Source organism: Triplophysa dalaica, chromosome 5 (genome assembly GCF_015846415.1).
Source record: "Triplophysa dalaica isolate WHDGS20190420 chromosome 5, ASM1584641v1, whole genome shotgun sequence".
Taxonomy (NCBI): domain Eukaryota; kingdom Metazoa; phylum Chordata; class Actinopteri; order Cypriniformes; family Nemacheilidae; genus Triplophysa; species Triplophysa dalaica.
This window is the reverse complement of record NC_079546.1, coordinates 8,056,832-8,077,584: the sequence shown is the minus strand read 5'-3', so window position 1 is coordinate 8,077,584 and position 20,753 is coordinate 8,056,832. Positions and strand designations below refer to the sequence as shown.

General features: G+C 37.9%; 2 protein-coding genes across 4 annotated transcripts; both read right to left on the bottom strand.

Annotated features, from left to right (window-relative positions):
• Window positions 1-4,821: 4,821 nt before the first annotated feature.
• Window positions 4,822-12,380, bottom strand: itfg2 (integrin alpha FG-GAP repeat containing 2). Its single transcript, XM_056747431.1, has 12 exons — window positions 12,142-12,380; window positions 11,854-11,949; window positions 11,616-11,657; window positions 11,224-11,398; window positions 10,997-11,136; window positions 10,712-10,860; window positions 10,494-10,588; window positions 9,741-9,794; window positions 9,298-9,389; window positions 8,758-8,875; window positions 6,215-6,388; window positions 4,822-4,958 (listed from the first exon to the last, which is right to left on the bottom strand). The coding sequence occupies exons 1-12, from the start codon at window positions 12,235-12,237 to the stop codon at window positions 4,879-4,881; spliced, it is 1,311 nt and encodes a 436-aa protein (XP_056603409.1). The 5' UTR covers window positions 12,238-12,380; the 3' UTR covers window positions 4,822-4,878.
• A 158-nt stretch (window positions 12,381-12,538) lies between these two features.
• recql (RecQ helicase-like) lies at window positions 12,539-18,859 on the bottom strand. Of its 3 annotated transcripts, XM_056749319.1 has the most exons (16): window positions 18,530-18,852; window positions 18,165-18,202; window positions 17,564-17,782; window positions 17,305-17,484; window positions 17,060-17,166; window positions 16,749-16,947; window positions 16,499-16,665; window positions 16,331-16,406; window positions 16,028-16,176; window positions 15,825-15,942; window positions 15,592-15,730; window positions 15,385-15,476; window positions 15,080-15,296; window positions 14,829-14,958; window positions 13,828-13,973; window positions 13,339-13,477 (listed from the first exon to the last, which is right to left on the bottom strand). In XM_056749319.1, the coding sequence occupies exons 2-15, from the start codon at window positions 18,178-18,180 to the stop codon at window positions 13,851-13,853; spliced, it is 1,932 nt and encodes a 643-aa protein (XP_056605297.1). In that variant the 5' UTR covers window positions 18,181-18,202; window positions 18,530-18,852; the 3' UTR covers window positions 13,339-13,477; window positions 13,828-13,850. The 3 variants fall into 3 exon arrangements, with proteins under 3 accessions (XP_056605296.1, XP_056605297.1, XP_056605298.1); XM_056749318.1 differs by lacking the exon at window positions 13,828-13,973 and having other exon boundaries at window positions 12,539-13,477; window positions 18,530-18,855; XM_056749320.1 differs by lacking the exon at window positions 13,339-13,477 and having other exon boundaries at window positions 13,840-14,446; window positions 18,530-18,859.
• Between the last annotated feature and the right edge of the window lie 1,894 nt (window positions 18,860-20,753).

The window sequence follows — 20,753 nt, the reverse complement described above, 5'->3', positions numbered from 1 at the left end:
CAATAAAGGTAACACTTTAAATTTTCTTTTTCTACAATGCGTTATGAAGGGTTATTAAAGGATATGATGCATTATAATAGTTCATAATGTGTGTTTTAATACATACAAGGTTGTAAATATTAAAAACAAATAAAAAATGTAAAGTGTAAAAATCAAATTTAAAATGTTATAATTTATTAACCGTAGTTAAAATGATTCACTAGACATTACAATACGGCACTAACAGGCAACTACTTTTATAATGCCATATACATAACCTTTGAGGAAAGTGTTACCTAAAAGATCATTAACAGCTTCGATGATTCACTTCCTATAAAACCATTGATCTGCATTCTTCCTGAGTTGTATTTTAATTTTTAGTTAATATGCTACTGAATTCTAAAAAAGGGCTCATTACGAAAGTTCGAGATAATCATTTCTTGCTTCCTTTTTGGGGGGAATTTAGAGAGAATTGGAATAACTATTTAATATTAAATCACTTTTTAAATCACATTTGCTACTTAACATGTCAACAGCGATGTACCAATGATGTATAAGACCTTGTTTATTTGTACAGGACCAGGCCGCGTGCTGTGCTCCATTATTTCTTACTGTCACATCTAATGACGGGCTTCAGAACAAAAGATAATCCTGCAGAGCCTAAGTGCCGCACAGCAGTTTTTTTTTCTTGAGCAGTGTTCACACGGAGATGGGCTCCGCTGCTTTATAGCCCATTGTGCCTGTTGCATTTGCTCGGAGCACACGCCACATCCTGTCACAAAGACAAGACACACTCATTTACAGGCGCAAATTTACAGAACCTCTTCTCACCCAAAGCGTCAGCAAGGTTACTGCAAAGTAACCGCTGACATAGTTGTACTGTAAGTGTCCTTACAGGTGCATGTTTTCATGCAGAACGCAAGCAAGATAAAAGAGACCACATATTTGTCATTTCTTTATGCCTAAATCTTTGTAAAGAGTTACAAAAACATAAATTGTGCCTGCATATGAATGAGCTAAAAATACAGACCGTTCAAATCTATTTAGATGAACAAATATATCAAGCCGGGAACAGAGGTGGGGTCAGAGGTCAAGCTTTGACTGGCATTCTGATGAAATGAGCCCTAATAGAAAGGAACAGGAATACACCGGCTCGGCTTGGGTAATCTATTACACCTGTCAACCCCAAAATATGTCAAATTTTCTCTTCCTCCAAGACGGACCGGTAATGTTGAAAACTAAAAATGTCGCCCAATGAAATGCTCTCTATAAGGACAATGTTATCCAATATTACTTTGTTCATGCGTTTGCTGCAACTCAAGCCCATCGGTTACATAAAGGGACGGTTCACACAAAATATAAAAATCCTGTCATTATTTATTCATCCTCATGTTGTTCAAAACCTATGAAGGACTTTTTTGAGAAAGGTCTCAGTGGTTTTGTGCGCATACAATGGAAGTCAATAGGGTCCAATGTTGTTTGATTACCAACGTTGTTCAAAATATCTTCTTTAGTGAAATGTGAAATGTGAATTTTTATTTTTTGGTGAACTATCCCCTTAAAAAAAGATCCAAACTGTACCGATATAAACTTACTGTTTCAACAGAACATATAGCATTCTACAGATACAGGTATTGCTTGGTTGGACAGTTAGTCAGTGGAAAAGTTTGGGGACTCTCAGCTACAGGCACATGCACAACATGCCGGACTCCAAAATCTAACAAGGAGCAAAATGGACGAAACAAAACACTTCCTGTCCATAACAAAAACTGCAGGACATTTCTACAGAACACAGCGGAAAATCACAGCAGTGTGAATATCAAGATCTAATGAGCCGTGCGTCTTTATCGGCACAAGTGATGGAGAAAGAGCAGAATCTATTAAATGGAATCCCCGTTGAAAAACGCAGGAGCTTATTAAAACCGCCATTCGTTTTTTTGCTTCAACATGGGGGTGATGAGATGATGGAATGAGGGAGTATTAGGACCAGTACTAGACGAGTTAAGTGTCCATTAAGCAAATGGCAGGAAATGCAGAACGAGGAAGGAACCATGTTGAGCATCTTGAAGATACTGTCAACCCAAAGGCCGGAATCCCTTGCGCACTCCACATGCAAATGCGTACGGAGGCGAGGAGGAAGACGGACACAGGAATTAGTTACAGGGATTTGGAGAAGCATAATCTTTGGTGATTCATGCTTCACCCAACACGATCAAAAGCAAGGAATTTTAAGGCCAGCGGTACTTAAACAATGTTATGGAATGGCTTTACTGAAGATACATACATGTAAAGAAAAATAAACCCTGGATGTAAAAGAAACTGGAAAAAGAGGTTGTAATAGGATAAAAAGCCAATCATGAAGACGCCTGAACCTATATGAAAATGCCATTTCTAGATCTTTAAAATGGTAGAGACAAACCAATACATGAGTGTTTACTGGCTTGCTTCCAGAAGTTTCAAGAGGACACCATGGAAACCTTTTGACCTCACAACGATGAGTCAAGGGTTTTAAAATGTCCCAAGATTTGTTCAATCCAGGGTTAATCATTTTCAAGAAAATCTGTCCTTCCTTACGTGTCCTTTTATTAACCATGATCCCATGACCATGATGATAATAATAAAAACTCACGCATGACCAAATACCAAATCGCATTTCTCATTCCTGTTAAATGTAGCCATTGCCAGCCATGATAAATCAGCGCGTAGGTTGACGATGAGTCAGAGATTCAGCATCAATCATCAAATACACAATGAATGACATAATTTGAGTCACAAATCCTTCATTGATACAATTAACCTTGATCTGTTACATACATTGTCACAACATGAGCACACACACAGTCATACACACTACACAAGTACGCATACTGTAAGGCGGCAGTAAGCCTGGATTACTTTCTAGTTTAAACAGAGGAGAATGTTGACCATTTGCATTTTCATACATGTTTCCTGGGATCAAACCCTATGGGCAATGCTCTACCAAGTGATCAACAGGACCAGATGATTTAAATCCTCAGTAGAAATACAAGGTATGTGTTCTTGTGAGCCTAAACACACAAAATCACCTACACCCAAACCTCAGAAGCACACAGACCAAAAACAAATCACTCAAATCTAAATAAGACCCTGCAGCTGATCCAACTTTAAACCGCTGGCCAGGAGAGATTCCCAAGGGTGGTCTGTTCCCAGGGTCAGCTATCTGCCCAGCTGCTCAACATCAGCTGTTTTCTTTTTTTTTGCCCAATATTTTTTCCAAAGCTGGGCAGAGAGTTCGGTTCACATAGCATTCATCTCAAACAGAGTTTAGAAGTTATTAAGAGTGGAGTCTGAGAGTACTTTTATTTTGTGTAAAGCCTGATGATGATTATCATGACCAGAGAACATTACATAGACATCGTGTTTAATTCAGTGTAAGCAAGTAAATCTGACACAGAGCTGGTAAGGTGGTCAATGTTAAAACTTGATCTGAGAAAATCATAAAGCCTCACTGATCCATAATATCTTACATATAGAGCTAAAATATAATAACACAATGAACACAGAAAAACAGATACTTGGTAATACAGCTAATGTATCATGTACACGAAGTGATGAAGGTCATTCTGTCATCATTTACTTTTGCTTTTGTCATTTAAAGCATGTATGACCTTCTGCAGAACACAAAAGAAGATATTTCGAAGAATGTTGGTAACCAAACAGTGCCGGCACCCATTCATTTCTATTGTATAGACATAAATCCAATGCAACTGAATGGGTGCCGTTAACGACATTTCTGAAAATATCTTCTTTTGTGTTCTGCGGGGAAAAAAGTAAATGTAAATCATTTTTGGGTGAACTATCACTGTATCCTAACCAGCAGGTTTATCTGATGTCCCGCCTGCCCATCTACGGTCAAAGCTGTTTTGACAGGGCTGACGAAAGTGCTGACCGCTCCGTTTTCAATCTAGTCTGCACTTTTAAGGGCAAATGATTTTGTCCATGATTTTTGGGGAGGATCAGGCATCAAGCCAAATGCCATCAGAAAAGTCCCTGAACGCCTATCAAAGACCTCAAAATAGACAAACGTAAAAATAACATTTGTACAACAATAACACATATGGGGGAAATTCAACATTTACCAAAACGTCTACGCTTATCTCGAGGAAAACATCCCATTTTATTTATTTGTCACATAATAAGAGAAGGTATGTGTTTATTTAGTTAAATATTTTGTGAATACTATTATATACATTGTAAATGAACATATATTAATTAAAAAAATTCTTTCTTTATGCAAGCTTTGTGGCCCTCCAGCGTGACATAAACTCAATCTGCAGAGCTCATGAATTCCCAGATCTCAGATATGCCTCGGCTGAAGCCACAAGGGACGCTGTGAATTTGCACACACAATCCGTCGACCCTCCTCTAGTCCCTGCGACTCAAGTGCCAATAATGCACGATGACACCTGAGCCAAACATTGCCTAGCCTCAGAAGTACACGCATCCAAATACACAAGCTGAAATCGATGTGTCCTCCGCGAGTCCCTCAGCAACGTATCTCCATAATCCATCGATAATGCATGAAGCTCCACAGGCATACAGCAGTTGGGGGGACACAAAATCCTCCCCCTGGGCTTCTCCGACATTACAGACACAAGAACTCCAGTCTTTTCTTGAAAGCCGGAGGTCTGTTGGCTGCTCTTTTCTTCGCTCCATTACCTGCCGCTACGTCGCTCTCATCTATAATCAATAAGACTAAAACTGAAGCTGTACATTCTCATTCTTGTTAAGGAATAATCGCCTCGGGTGGTCAAAAATGAAAATGGTGATGCTGGCAAACGACAAACGAAAGACAAGGAGGGAATATTTTAAAGTTGTTTTATTAAGGCTATCAACATTAAAGCGAAGCTTGGTCTTGAGTCATTCTGTGACGTGTTTCTGTTTGTTCCCGTAGAGCACGTCCCCAATGAGTTTCCGAACAGCATCTGTGTCTGTGATATCTGTAGGGTGCATACAAACAAACCCAGAGATTTTAAGCATGTCTGATATCGGTTCTGCCGTGCAGGATGTACGAAATCAAAGATGCGTGTTGTGTGTCACCAAAAAGTCCTGCATAAATAAATGATAATGTAAAAATGTCAGAATGCAGTTAAGACCAAGATATTTTGGAATTGAAGTTCAGGTGAAATAGCTTTTGGGAGATTAAGGCTATTCAATGAATCATAAACGCAACAATGTTCATGCCCCTAATGCTTTTTAAAAGTGTCCTTGTGAATACATTTGCATTAAAGAAATAGTATTTCTGAAAATAATTAATACATCTAACGTAGTAGCTTGACTAATTTAAGATGAATAATATTTTCATTATAAACCAGGTTCTTTCAAACTATTAAAAAAATAAGCAAGAAGGAACGGTTTTATAGAATTTACATAATTTTCCCATTGGGATTCACCGAAGCATCATCCAATAATAACTGAATAAAAGCTTTCCCCCAATAGAAAAACACATTCACCTACACATTTCGTGACATAAAGCATTTTTCTCTCCACTACATAAAAGCTTCTGTATTAATGCACGAGAGTGGTGTCATTTGTGATATACAGATTGATTTTAAATTGGCGCACACAACAGTATGCAACAGAGCAGAAAAACAAACATATCCCCCTTTATTGAGCAGACATATGTGCCTTATTTGGCATAAATATGTACATATGAAGGTAACAGTTTTCTATACCATCTCTCAGTTTTTCATGCACCCTCTCAACTCCAGTAGTCCAGGGCGTCCCCGTCCTGTGGCACGGTTAGCTTATCGCTCTTTGAAAAGTCACATTGCGGGGGCACATCACACTTAAAGGATAAATTATTAACAGCCGCCCCAGGAAATCACGCTGGCTTTTTATTAACAGCTGAGCATGTGCAGGAGTCTGAGTGAGCATAAAGTCCTGACCCCCTTTTGAACCAAAATGAGCCAATGGTGTCTATTATACTTTTCGTGGCATTCGTGCATTTACATCTGTCCAACTCTGAACAATAGCCAATAATATTGGAAATACAGTTATCAGTGTTGCCCAATATTAAAGTTTTTTTATAACTGACATAAGAACTGACCAAACACTCTAACGTTTAAGAAAACGTTCATAACCAATTAAGAAATCAAGATCTCAAAATGTCGATCTTTTCATCTGCTTTTCCCAGATGGTCATTGTAGATCTCTACAGGCACGTGCTTAAAACACATACATAAGTGTCCACTCACCCACTCCCAGTCTTTGAAGCAGGGCTGTGTACTCGGGCCTCTCCTCCAGTTCACCAGACAGGTTGGTGGGCTCCATTCTCTCCAGCTCCACCCTCCAGTATACGTAGATCTTATGGTTAAAGCTCACGTAGATCAGGCATGGGCTGTTTTTTCCCTCCTTACAGGCATACTGCCCTAATGGAGATAAATACATTCAACGAAAAATCTAAACCATACTTTCTCAACAAGTGCTTTACTTGAAAAACGCAAAACTAGCACGGTTGTGTACTCGCCAAATGGAAGGTTTTCGAGGTCCATCTTTTGCTTAAAATTTAGTTTCGCAAACCATATGAACAATTATGAAAAATAATGCGATGGGTCTGTGTGATGTTTGGCAAGTAAAAAACATCACTCTACAAGCTTGCTTCTATGATTGCGTATATCAAACTATATTTCCTGTGTACACTTTTAAATTGAAATTGCTCATCAAGAATTTACCAGTACTGTAAGGACAAGGAATCACACGCCATGCGTTTTTTACTGGAAAGCTCCTCTCCTCGACATTCCCTTCATATGGCAGACTCACAGAGCGCACGGGAGCATTTTAATGAGCACACATCACACTCGAGATAAAAACGGAGGCACAGGTGTACGAGCAGATAGACATTTTATGTATGGGAGGCTTTGTTGTGTGTGAGAAAATGCATTTGAATGCAGACATGAATGCAAGTCTTGCTGTTGTTCACAACGGTTCTCTCGTGAATTTCATCCTCTTATTGCAACATTTCAGTATTGGACCAAGAGAAGAGGAGAGAGAGAAGAGGAAGATTTAAGCTATCGTGAAAGAAAGAGGGATAGTGCTATTTTCCCACCATGCATGTCATTCTATGCATCAATAGGATTCTTCGGGCCGATACCAATTTTAACAAACTACTATCATCCAATTCCAATATTGGTCAATTTGCAAAGTACTTTACGATACTAGCTAGTTTTTTCAGCATTAAATTAATAGTACTTAACATGAATTGGATCCATTTAGCATTTTAAGAGAGGTACAAATTAAATTAAAATACATTAAGAGAACATGACAATCTTCAAAGGTGATTTTTGCTATCCAATATTTATTTTTTAACAACCTTAACTCATTTGATTTAACATTGAAAATGTCTTTAATAAACTAATAAAGTATGTGCTGTTGCTATGTAATTATTTTGCTCAGAGAAAAATGTTGGGATTATTCAGACATACAACTCATTGCGTCCATGCATTTTATTAATAAACAATATTGCCGATAACTCCAGCCAAAAATGAAATTTCTGCAATTAATTACTCACCCTCAAGTAGTTTAACATCAGTATGACAGATTTTTTTCCAAAAATGCAATATAGGGTAGTTTTGGAAGCTTTCTGACTCCTCCTTAAATTGCAACGCATCTTTAATCCAATATCGGCGGATTAATATAGGTGGCCGATACATCGGTGCATCCCTAATAAATACAGTGATCTTTTTTCTTCTTAAGCATTATTCATACTACTTGGTTCACTCGGTTCAGCTCACGTGTGGTACATTAATTACATGGAAGTACTCACATTTTAATTCCGAACACATAATAAATTTGGTAACACTTTCCTTGAAGCATGTATATATAATGCATTATAAAAGTTGTCTTAAAGCATTGTAATGCACCTTTTAATGCATTGTAATGTCTTATAAATAATTGTTATTACAGTTAATAGATTAAAACACTTAGCAATTCATTGTTACACAACCCATTTTAAATTGGTTATAATTCTTCAAACTACATATAATGCGCTACAACACACATTATGAAGAATTATAATGCATTTTACCCTTTAATATATCTTTATATTATGCATACATACATACATACATGCTTCAAGGAAATTGTTACCTAAATTTTTTTGTATTGTGACATTACTTTCATAAAACAATAGCACTCTTCACTCTCGAAACGATCTGTCAGGAACTGCTGATATCACTGAAGCTCATTTCAAGCCCGTTTACACGAAACAGACTCGCTGCCCTCTGTTATTTTCATTAAAATGATTGTGCACCATATATAAACCTATTGTATTAGCAAGAGCTGCTGAGTTTGACTTTAACTTGATCCTGTTATTCATATAATAATTCTAGAACTAGAATGTTTAGATGATTGGTAAAACAAAGTTCTAGTTGATTGTGTTGCAATGAACAAGGACGAATAATGTATTTAGTATTGTTTTAAAATATGTTCTCTACCATTTTTGTGGTTTTAGTACGTGTAATGAACACAATGAAATAAAGCCCATTTTTAAAAGGTTCTTTTAGAGTCCTTTTCGGTTTCGGTTTTCGCCCAGCTGTATTATGAATTTTCGGTATCGGTTTCGACCCAGAATTTTCACTTCGGTGCACCACTACACTTTACTATAATGAGCTACCATTATGGTAATATTACTTGGTGAACATTTGTACTTGATTGTCACAATGTATCTTAACGTGCCTAAACATTTTATTCATTTTAATGTATAAAGATAAAATAATAAAGATTATAAGTGAGGTCTCACCTGCGCAAAACGCATTCACATTTTCATCAAACTGGAAGCGGACCACCGTACGTGTGTGATCGATGATGTAAGTCTGACCGTCCCAGGCGCAGGCCACCACCTCTTCTCTCCCATCACCCTGAGCACACATGTACACATATCACAAACAGATGCCAAACACAAATACACATCACATAATGTACTCTGGGACTTAAACTGACTTTGTATACCTCCGATAAAGAAGTCAAGTTGTTTTTAAAGATGGGATAACACGCAGTTTCTGCCAATCTCATATTCATCTTGAGTGCCTATACAGTAGTATTGCGTACGTCGTATTTAGTTTGATCAAATTTATAAAAGAGACACAGCTTTGCTTTTATTTCCAGAAAAAAGACGAGCTGCTGGAGGCAGGCAGGGGGGACGGATCTACAGCACGCGCAAACAAAAACAACTCATAATCTATTTAATGATGAAATTAGGGGCATCAAAGTTTGATTTAAAAAAAAAAGTTCAGACAGTATCCCATTTTTTAGAAGCTTGACATAAACTCATCAGACTTACAGTAACATCCAGCTTCTGAAGGGCAAAGAGCTGGTGGTCCACCTGCACGGACCACAGGAGATTCTCAGAGCTGTCCAACAGTTTAATAGTTCCTGGTTTTGCATAATTCCAAGAAAAAACAATCAATTACATTATTCCACTGAAGAAGTCCAGACACCTGTCTTAACTTGTCTTTCCAGAACACAAAAAACGTATGGTCTGATCTGGCGCCAGGCAGCTGTGTGGCCATGGTGAGTGACAGATGTGTAGCATACAGCGTGTGCTTTTTGAGTGAATGGTTAAAAGCATATCTTTATTTACATCTGAGCCCAGATTAAGCAATGGACAGAGTAGCTAAGCATGATGTTTTTTGTGGTGTTAGACTGGGTTTATGCTCTCCCGACATAATTAAATTCCCCATTTGGGATGTGACAGCCATTCACAGCAGTGGGACTAACACTCACCATCCAGAGTGCAAAGAGCAAACAGACCACCTTTAGATGAATCGTCTTTAGAACCTACAGAAAAGGGAACACAATTTATACACTACATTCAATACTCAATAAATGTGTTTGTTTATGCTTGTTTCATTTACATAAAATGACATAATTTGACAATAGTCGACACAATCCCTCTAAAAATATATATATTATTAAAATAATATTTTTTACCCCCCATGTGTGGCTTGTTTAAGTTAAAAGACGTTTATAATCCTATAGACTATTCAATCTTCGATAGTACAATTCTTAAAATTTTGTCTCAATATAATTTTACATTATGCTTAAACATTTTATAAATGTTAGTTCAATTCATCCATTTATGAATTTAGGCCACAGCTTTATGTACAGAAATCCAGATTAAGTCAGACATGAATCTTGTTTACACTTTCTTTTCGCATCTTTCATTTATATTACATTTAGGCATTTGGCAGACGCTTTTATCCATTACATTGTTTTATCCTATACATATAACATAGGTATTTGCAATCCGCTGGGATCGAACCCACAACCTTGCGTTGTTAACGCAATGCTTTTACCACTGAGCTACAGGAAAGCTTCTTGCAAGCATTTAAATAAACATCCCACTGGGAAAGCTTTCCCATGTAATTTTAATAAGACTTCAGACTCTGCATGTACTGCCAGCAAACTGCTTAAGGAGGACATGCGTGCTGCATGCACAGTATGCGATCTAAGTGTGACTGCATGTTCTCTGGCCACCTCTGCTAATGCTGCCTATCAAATGAGTGGACACGTTCTTGTTATGGATGCGTCCGGTGGTAAGATGAAGGACAACATCTCTGGAGGAACCTTCCCTGTGCACACAAACACATGTCATTGGTCCATACCCAATGAAATATTCTTAAATTCAATGGCGTTTATGATTCACTGCTGGTTGAACATTCACGATATGCCTTTCATGATGGTGATTCTCTCACCTGCTAGGATTGGCTGCGTCTTCATCCCCAGGTCCTGAAGCGCCCTCTTGTGTCCAAGAGCATGTAAGTATAGCAAATCCACAGCCAGGCTGAGACACCATGAGCTCAGGAAGACCTTCTGGACTTGGGTTTACTGAAAGACTGTCAACCTGTGGAAAACCAGAAAAAGGGCTGTAATACTTTTGTAACGTGTTTTATTTCTTCAACGCGATCTAAATCTGATTCACACACAAGCAGCAGCTGACACAAATCCAAGTGATATTTTTGAGTCATCTTGTTCAGTACCTGTCCTTCCAGAAGCCATTTTTTCAATAGTACCAGCTGACCAGAGCTCATGTCTGAAGCATCGGGAGGCTCCTCCCAACGGAATGCCCGAACCACACGGTCCGTATATCCGACGACAAGCTCACAGCGCCCATCTCCATCTGTGTCCACAATAACACTTCATTTGTAACATAACTGGAAAAATTGTTTCACATTATTTTTAAGCATGTCACACCCAGACTCCTCACCGATATCACTGATCAGCATCACTTTGGTGTTGGCAGGAATGTGCTGGGTGAAACTGTGCTTTTGCTCATCTCCAAGCGAACCGTCCTGCTGGCTCGAGGAATCAGACTTGGCTGCAGAAGCATTTATATCGAAGAGATGAAACCAGCCTTCGGCACCCACGGCCACAACAAAGTTCTGCGGTGATCAAAATTAACATTCAAGTCATAGAAATGTTTCGATAAGAAGCTTTAAAGCTTAAAACAAGGACCCAAAAGTACCATGTGACTACCATGGGAGTCTAGTTGAATACCATTGTATTCTGTACCGGTATCCTTATGGTAAGCACTAATACACTGCCACTATCATCCGATTAAATGACTCTACTATGGTTCCACAGTATATTTTCACTTACCCTTCCTTTGTTGCAAACATCTCCCACTCCCACACACGTTAACTATGAAAAAACATAACCACATGGAAAGATGCTCATTATGACAAGACATGACAGTGATGATATATAAATCTTACTTTTTTACTGTCAGATTTCTATTAGACTATTCTACCTCTACATGCAACTGATTTATATAAGCTATGACCAATCTTAAAGAAAATTCTTCATCCTCTTCTTCGTGATCATTAATGTTACTCACCATCCCCGCACATGTTCGAGTAATCCAGGGTTTAGGATCGTCGTTTTTATAGATGTATAGCTTCCCACTCGTGTCACCCACCACCAGCTCATTTAACTGCGACAGACATGAGACATTGAATTGATGTTGTACACAAATGACAACAAGTGAAGTGCACACGTCATATAACAGTTACCATGCCTACGGAAAATTCAAAGCTTATATAATAATTTAACTAAAAAAAAGAGTTATTAAAGTTCATGTCTGACTTAAAATATACATGCACGCGCAAACCTCCCTTCAACTTACCGAGTCGTTATCAACATCCCCAAGACAAATTGCGTGAGGAAAAAGTGTTCCTGAGAAGCCTAAACTCACTCTCTGGACATAACTTACCGAACGCATATTTTATAAACCCACTATAAGATACACATTAAAGTTAAAGTGAGTCGTATACAGGAACAAATTAATCATATTTCAAGTTAGTTACAGATTTCATCCACAACAAACACATACATGACCTAGTCAGAACAGCTTCGCTATTTCAAAATAAAGGTCCCCGGCTGTAATTTATGTACAATGTATCAGAAGCGAGTATGAACAACGAAGCAAACTATTTTAAAACTAGCTTAATTTATTTTGAATAGGAACTATCTGATTTATTGTACTTGTAAGAGTAAATTAAAAAAAATCTAGGAAAAACATAAACAGTTGAGATTTTATTTTAATATGCAAAACGATAAATAATGTTTTTCTTCTTTTAAATTCCAAATAAATTAAGCACATATTTTTCATCTTTATGAAATGTTAGGAAGCGAAAGTATTTCATATCAACAGCTGTCATCCGTATCAATGTGCTGTGCAACAATTTAAATGGAACAGATTCCATGTATTAACCTTTTTTGCGATGTTTTTTTGTGAACAAAAGTTTTAAGATGTCCTTAATAACAAATCACTCAAAAAGGTTTATTTCCTGAAAACATGATTATATACATCTTTGAACCGTCAACATAAACATGCCTTAACCTTCGATAACAAACAATAGAAATCTTATTCACTCTATGAGTTTTCTTCTCATACTAACACGAGTCCATAAATTTCTGGCCCCTCTAGCTATGGTCGTCTTTGATGGTAAACGGAGGCTTTTGAATGGCTCTCTCATGCATGTCAGCATCCCAGGCTGGGAGCTTTGCAAGTGCTCATGGGAAATGTAGTTGATCCTCCTTAACTGTTTGCTATAATAACTGCGCAGATGGTGTAACTCCTCGACAGCAGCTGCAGATATGATGGAGATCTCTGAAGGGGTGCTCACCAGATCTGATTTTGGTAGGTCGACCTCACCAATGCAGTTGAAGTTCTTGGGTGGTGGTCGTTTTGGTCTTCTTTTCTGTGATGTTGAGTTTTGTTTGAAGGTCACAAAGTTTAGTTCTACAACATTGACCTCTACTTCAACCTCAAACACAGAGGGTTCCTTTCCATTCTCGCTTGCGTCTGAAGCATCATTATCTTCCAGGGTTTGATTGAGTCGTTTCTCCATGTTCTGGTGGTTCTTACAGATTTTACTTTTGTTAGGGATCTGATTGGCAATGTTGTCGATGTCAATCATGGCTGTCTCAGCTTCTTGCATCTCACCTGATTGAACATCCTGAAGACAGAAGAGAGCAAAGTAAAGCTTTTTTTATTAGCATTGCTGTCTTCGGTGTGTTAGGGGTTAGTGACCCATGCAAAACATGTTAGCTGGTTAGCTCCATAATGCCAATGTTCATTTGGTTTAAAATTATGTAACATGCAAACAACACAAGTGGATACAAATGCTGGATGAGCAGATTCATACCCAATAGATAACACTATCATGAAGTTGAATGGGATGCAATGCAAAAAACATCAAAGATTTGTGATCAATTTAAGCGCAGGCAAGAAATTAAGAAAAGGTCATAAAAAAGATGTATTCCCTTAAACTCTTGTTTTATGGATAATGGAGTAAATTAACTGTACGTTTGAATTCTGCTCCTTCTGGACTACGGACGAGTGTCTTTCTTGACTTTCTTGCCCACAGATTTGTGATGGTCACTTTCAGCTGGTCTTTTTCCTTTTACTTTGGCACTAGTTTTCTCCCCAGCATATTCTGACACTTTCTTTACCTGTGGGGCGGCACAAGAGCTCTTTACCTGTTGGGTTTTACAAGTCATTTGTATGGGTGGGCACTACAAACTGTAGGAATACAAGAGATAGAAGGTGTGACTTTTCAGATCATATCTCTGAAATTTCTTCTTGGCTGGAAAGCTTTCCATCATAAACAAGATAGAAAATGGCTTTCAGAGGCTTAAAATAGTTCTGGAGTGCTGGGAAATTTCTGCAAGCTTTTTAGATTTAAGGCTTAAGTTAACGTACAGTAGTAAACAAGCACTGTTAATATACAGTTTGGATTCACCAAACTTTACGTGACTGTTAAAGTTGTGTATATTACTTTCAATTAGTTTAAAGGGTGTTAAAGTAAATTGAAATGTAGTCTCTATGCACTATGCAGTCACTTGTCTAGAGTCTTGTCTAGGTTAAAGATACGCCTTTAACAGTAAAGGGTGATGCACCCCTCTCAAATTTAGATGACATCTGCCTGTAATATAAAAAAAAAGACACAAGAGAAAGGCACAATAACAGATAAAGATCAAAAGGTACAACACAGTATGGACTAAAGGCCAGATTCAACAAATACTGAATGTATTTTTTCCGTAGAAATTGACATTAGCGTAATGCTAAAACTGATAAGATTTTTTAAAGATTATTTCGGTTTTGATGCATCCAGTAAACACTAAATATATAGATTTGAATAAGTGTAGATTGAATCTGACGAATAGTCACAACTAAAGAGGTTCAAGAAAGTGTTAATAATCAACATTTCAAAATGAAGGAATCTACAATTCTAGGATCTATAGATAAAAAACACGAGAGGCTGACTTGCACAAAAAGAGCGCTGCTGATTCTGTCAAGTGTCTTACTGTGCTAAATGATGGCAATATCCTCCTCATCTTCATAGTGATGGAGTGACTGCTGTTCTTCAGGAGAGCTGATTTACGGCCCAGCTTCAGGTAAAAGTGGGTTGTGTAGGGTGTGAAGCTAAAGTCCTCGCTTATAGATGAAGGAAGAGAGTTAATATAAAAACAAAATAGAAGGAAATTTAGTTGTTCTTTTTAAATTGTGCTACATATTAATCCCTTCCTGTGTAATTTGAAGTTATGAGATTTGGTACCTGAAGTAGCCATGTAACAAGAGGTGGATGATGATGGATTCCACCTCCAAGCGTGACAGAGACGTTGCTGTTATCATTTTGCGGTGCTTGGCAGGTCCTTTTCCCATCCAAGCCTCGCAGACCTTAAGAGGGGTCAACTTTTCATCCATGCTGCTGGCATGCTCTACGATACTTACCACATCTTGTGCGTGCTTGGTGATGTCCATTGTGACATAGTCTAAGTCATGAAAAAGTATACACCACAATGTTACACTGGATACCAGGTGCAACATGGTAAAAACATGCATAAGAGATTCTTGGCTCACCATTGCCGTGCCGACAGACATCACACATTTGGTCACACTCATCATCATTCCAAACTTCATCGAAATGAATGGCCATTAAAGAACGCCTGCACCTAAATAGACAATAATGACTTACAGTTGTACAGCTCACCAGAACCTAAATAAAACATATAGAAACCAAAGAAATGGTAACAATTCTTTTGTATTTCGAGACACCAGAAGCAGTACCTGTCCACATTTTGACAATACGCCACCATATTATGTAGCTTTTGCTGCCCGGTGTTCTCCATCACAACCATTGTGCTTATTCTAAAGATGTCCATGAACCCAAAGAACACAATGCAGTCTGCTGGGTTATCATCCCTTCCTAGAGAACAAAAGTCAAATGTCAGCGAATTAACAAAGAACACGTTTTTTTAATCTGGAATGATGAAAGATCCTCAGTTCTTATGTTCTGCAACCTGCACGTCCGCTCTCCTGATAATAATTTTCAATGGACTTGCTGATGGTGTGATGGATAACAAACCGCACGTCAGCTTTGTCGATGCCCATGCCGAACGCCACAGTGGCAACGACCACCTGCACAGAAGCACAAACAACATTGCGGAGGTTAGGACGATAGGGGCATGTAGAGACAGGTAATAGTAACCTTTCGGGTTTGCACCTGAATCCTCTTGGAGGCCCAGTGTTTATGAACAAGAGTTTTGTCGGAGGGTTGCATGTTGGCATGGTATGGCTGGGCAAGAATATCCCGCTTTCGAAGGTCAACAGCGACATTTTCTGCATCCTTCTGGGAAAACACGTACACAATACCTGCAAACATAGTAATAATACAGTGATTGTAATTATTCCTTTTATCAAGTTGTTTTCAATTTAACACCAAATTATTTATTGATTTGTTGAGTTAAACTTACACTCTATTAAAAGCTATGAACCTTTAAAGTGAGATACTACAAAGTACAGCTACCTGACTGGTTTTTGTATTTTCCCTTGATCAATGCTGCGATGTCATCAATACAGTTTTCATTATCCTTAAACCGAACCTGTAGAGATTGAGATGACAATTTACGGATCAAATTGACTTATTCAGCACTTAAAGTTGCAACAAAAGCGAACAGAACGCAAGGATGTTAACCTCATAATAAAGGTTTGGTCTGTTGAACGGTGCTGTCAAAGTGATCGGATTCTGAACACACAGAATCTTCTGACAATCTTTAAGGACGCTGCTGGTTGCGGTGGCAGTAAGTCCGACCAATGGAACTTTGGGAAACTGGCGCTTTAGAATCCCCAGGAGTTTATAATCTTGAAAATAAAACAAAGCAAACTTTTCAAGCTTTATTTAAAATAGATCAAAATAGAGCAGCCATCAACAAAAAATATCCCACCTGGTCTGAAGTCATGACCCCACTGGCTGCAACAGTGAACTTCATCCACAGCGATGCGTGCCAGAAGACCCATGTTGTAAGCTTTCTCCAGTTTGGACATCAGCAGCTTGCTTTTGGCAATTTTCTCTGGGGTAACGTACAGCAACTTGAAGGGGCTGTTTTTATCTATCATACCTGCCAAGATCCGCTTGGAGTCCTCCTGCAGATGAAAATTGATATTGGTGCATTGCATTCAACCAGTCATATGTTTAAAGCTCATGCACTTCATCCAATGATTGTTTATCTACGATACAAATGCTGTATCATTATACCTTTGAACTGGAGGCATTCAGAGTGACTGCGGCAACATCAATGGACTTCAGATACATCAGCTGATCTTCCATCAGAGACACCAGTGGGGCTATAACTAATGTAAAACCTGATAGATAGACCATCCAGAGATATTAACACAATTTAGTCCATGCATTCTCAATCTACAACAATTCGTATAATAAGAAAAGAAAAGACAAAAAACTGTCAATCGAAAGTATATAGAAAGCGAATTGAATCAGAATACCTTTTGAGCAGAGGGCAGGCAGCTGGAAACACAGACTTTTTCCTCGTCCGGTGGGCATGACCAGGAACAGGTCCTTTCCTGACATACTCAGATTAATAGCTGCCCGTTGCAGCGGCCGAAATTTGGAGAGTTTGAAGACACTCATCAGCTCCCCCTGAACCTCTTTAGACCACGAGAAATCTGTCAAGAGATCAACAAATATTGATCATGCGAAGACCTGATTTGACAGCATGTAAATACTGTGAAACATGAGCAATACCTGACTCTTCATGGTGCTGTAGGTCCTGCTTGCTGAAGGTAGGCTTGGGAGCTTTGCTGGATCCTGAGGGCTGGGCCGAGCTGCACGCTCCCTCCAAGGTTTTAAGGAGCTTGCTTTTCCTGGAGTTCAGCTTTGACTGTTTCTCAAGCAGCTCGGAGATCTGCAGTTCCAACATCTCTAACTCCGCCTCCACAGAGTCGAGTTCAGCCTGAGCATCATCTGAAATGAACAGCATCATCTTTAGCCTCATAGACAAATATAGTAAAGAGCAGATAAAGGTTATTATAATGTCCTCTGGCAAATCTAAATCGCATGCAAGCACTTAGTAGTATTCCCTTGACGGTCTACTGTAGAATTCCCTGTCTCTCGCCTCTACATCTGTAATGAGCTGAGCTTCACAGAGGGAAGTAATGATGAAAGTCACACCAGTATGTTTATCGTTCTCAATCCTCAAGGGTGTGAGACCAGTGCAGTTACTCTCATGTACAGTTTTTAACATTAAGGACTTTTCTTTTATATCTCTCAATATAATATTTTAAAGATACTGATGAATATGAGTGTGTCATTGAAAAAGGAGATTTACAATATACAAGACACTTACCAATATCGTTTGCCATTGTATGGAGTTACTTGTGACGGCTGTAATACAAATGTACATAACAGATGAGGTATTACACAGATGCACCTTGCACAACGTCCACGACTCAAACATATCTTGTTCTATACATTTTGTCCTAAATCTAACGTGAGCACAACCAGAATATAAAACATTAAACCTTACAATTTCATTGCTATATGTTTAAGTTTTAACTAACATAACTAACGTTGCTTGGATCGAACAATTGAGCTTAATAATAACGTTAAACTTATGCCATACCAAACTATTTAAGCATTCTCTGTAGTGTACAGAATACTTCTTTAAGAAATAATACGTCTATTGAATATAAAGTACTTTTAGTAACTTACTTGTGAATGATCATATGTTGGCTGCGCTTTACTCTTGTTTCCGCTACATGAAATCCTCGTTGCCCCAAACGACCATTAACTGTGAAACTAACCAATCACAGGCCTAGATATTCAAGGGTGTGTTCAACAGACCGATGTAGTTGCAACATAAACTATTTTTTAACCCCCTTTTAGCAATTTGTGCAATTTATGGAGCATTTACTAGCATTATTTGATGCAGGTTAAACCGCAAGTTTTAGATAAGTCATTTGTGAGAAAGTATTTGCGCCCTCAAGAAGCAGGAAGTGAATTTGATTGTCAAAATAAAAGTCACCTGAAACGATTGGTACAGCGTGGTTCCAGTCAAATCAAAATCGTTGCTCTCCATTCTTAAACATGATATGAAATGCAGACAGTAATATACAAACAACAAGGTATGAAAACATTTATACAAATATATATGGATTCGATATTTATCAGTATTAATAATGATTATTTTAGTTAACACGCTGGTGTTTTAATAATTAAAATGCGTAGAATTCTACAACAGCTGTTCGTATTAAATTAATATGCGCGAAATTAACCCGGTACATAAAAAATACGTTTCATATGGAGGTCACACACAGAAAGATATTGAGATGCAATGACTACAATCTCCACAAGAGGGTGACATAATGCAAGAAACGAAAAGTAGTTTGCTCCTAATCCTTATTCCTCCAATACCTGGAAGGTACTCTTTCAAATTGTTCCACTTACAGAAGTCTTTTAAAAATGAAGATAGCAGATGACTTTCTCCGTTTAACTGAAAAGTACGAATCATTCTACATAATCTGGGTGTAAACATTTATGCAGATTTTATGAATATGAGAGTATTAAAGTCGGCATGATATCAAAAATTTCTATTTGTTTTACACAGTGGTGAAGTATTTATAACAAATTATTCATCTATGCACATCATTCTTTTTTAAACAATTCATTTGAACTTGTAATTAAGTATGGGGAGTCAACTCCAAAAGAGTTCATTCCTCAACTCTTATTGCCCCTAAAGTCGGATTCGACTCCCAGATGGGAATCGATTCACACCTTTTCGACTCCTTCATTTTTAATGTTGTCATTGACTCAAATCGTGATTGGCGCAAAGCAACAGATAACATTTAAAAAGCAATCTTGTTTAAGGTAAAAGTCATACCTACACTCTCTCTCTCTGACTGTACATCCAAAACACTGCGATAATAAGTGCATGAGCCAAAATTGCACGCAATATTTCCTGTTCATTCTTACCTTCAATCCGATCACATTAAATTCTCACATTCTTATTAAAAACTCTCCAAAATTTTGTCGGTCCCTCTTCAAGCTTTTATTTCTCTAAACAACTGCTACAACTTTGTAAGTTGTTTTGAATTGCGCTTGAATTGAGTCTGTGCGCATAACTGGACACAAATCAAATCCAAGTTTGTAGATTTTTTTTAAAGCATTTCAGCCAGTTTTAAAACTTAAAAAACCAGCAACAGCCAGGAAGTCACAAATCATAAACTGTTGATGCTGGGTTATTATTATAGCATATATTATTGGTTTTATTATTGGCATGTTTATCTTTTTAAAAACTTCTTATTGTTAAATGTTACGCTTTTTAAGTGTTAAACTTAATTTATAAATTCTTGAACGAAAATGAAAAAATAAAATTTTGGGCATGTTTAGCGCACACTTACGGAGCCTAAAAAAATATGAAAATAAGAAATGAAACTAATTGTCTTAGCTGTATCATAAGACTATAGCTATGGTTCGACTTGGGCTGTCATGTCATTGCACTCAGTTTAGGACCAGAAAATAGTAACTGGTCTGACAGAACAAAAAAACTCGGTATGAGTTTGAAAATGGTAAGCTCATTCCACAAATGCATGTGTATTTGCTGGTGAGTTTGGAAATTGGTTGCCACCCAAAAGTTCCCAAACTTGGGAAGTTGCATTCGGGAATCGTTGTCGACTCCAAAAAACCTGGAATCGAACACCCCTACTTGTAATCTTTAATCAAAAACGTTAACCTCCTCCCCTTTTTTCTCATTTCTGAAGTTATTTTACTCGGGTATACGTCACGATATGGAAAAAAAGACATTCCCTGCTTCCGTTTCATGCCGACTAAGTTCCCGTGAACCGGAAGTTGCAAGAGTTTTTACTTCTATAATTCTGAAACATTTTCGAGTGAAAAGGAAAAGGAGAATATTAGTGGCCGTGGCTTGTGTTTTTCA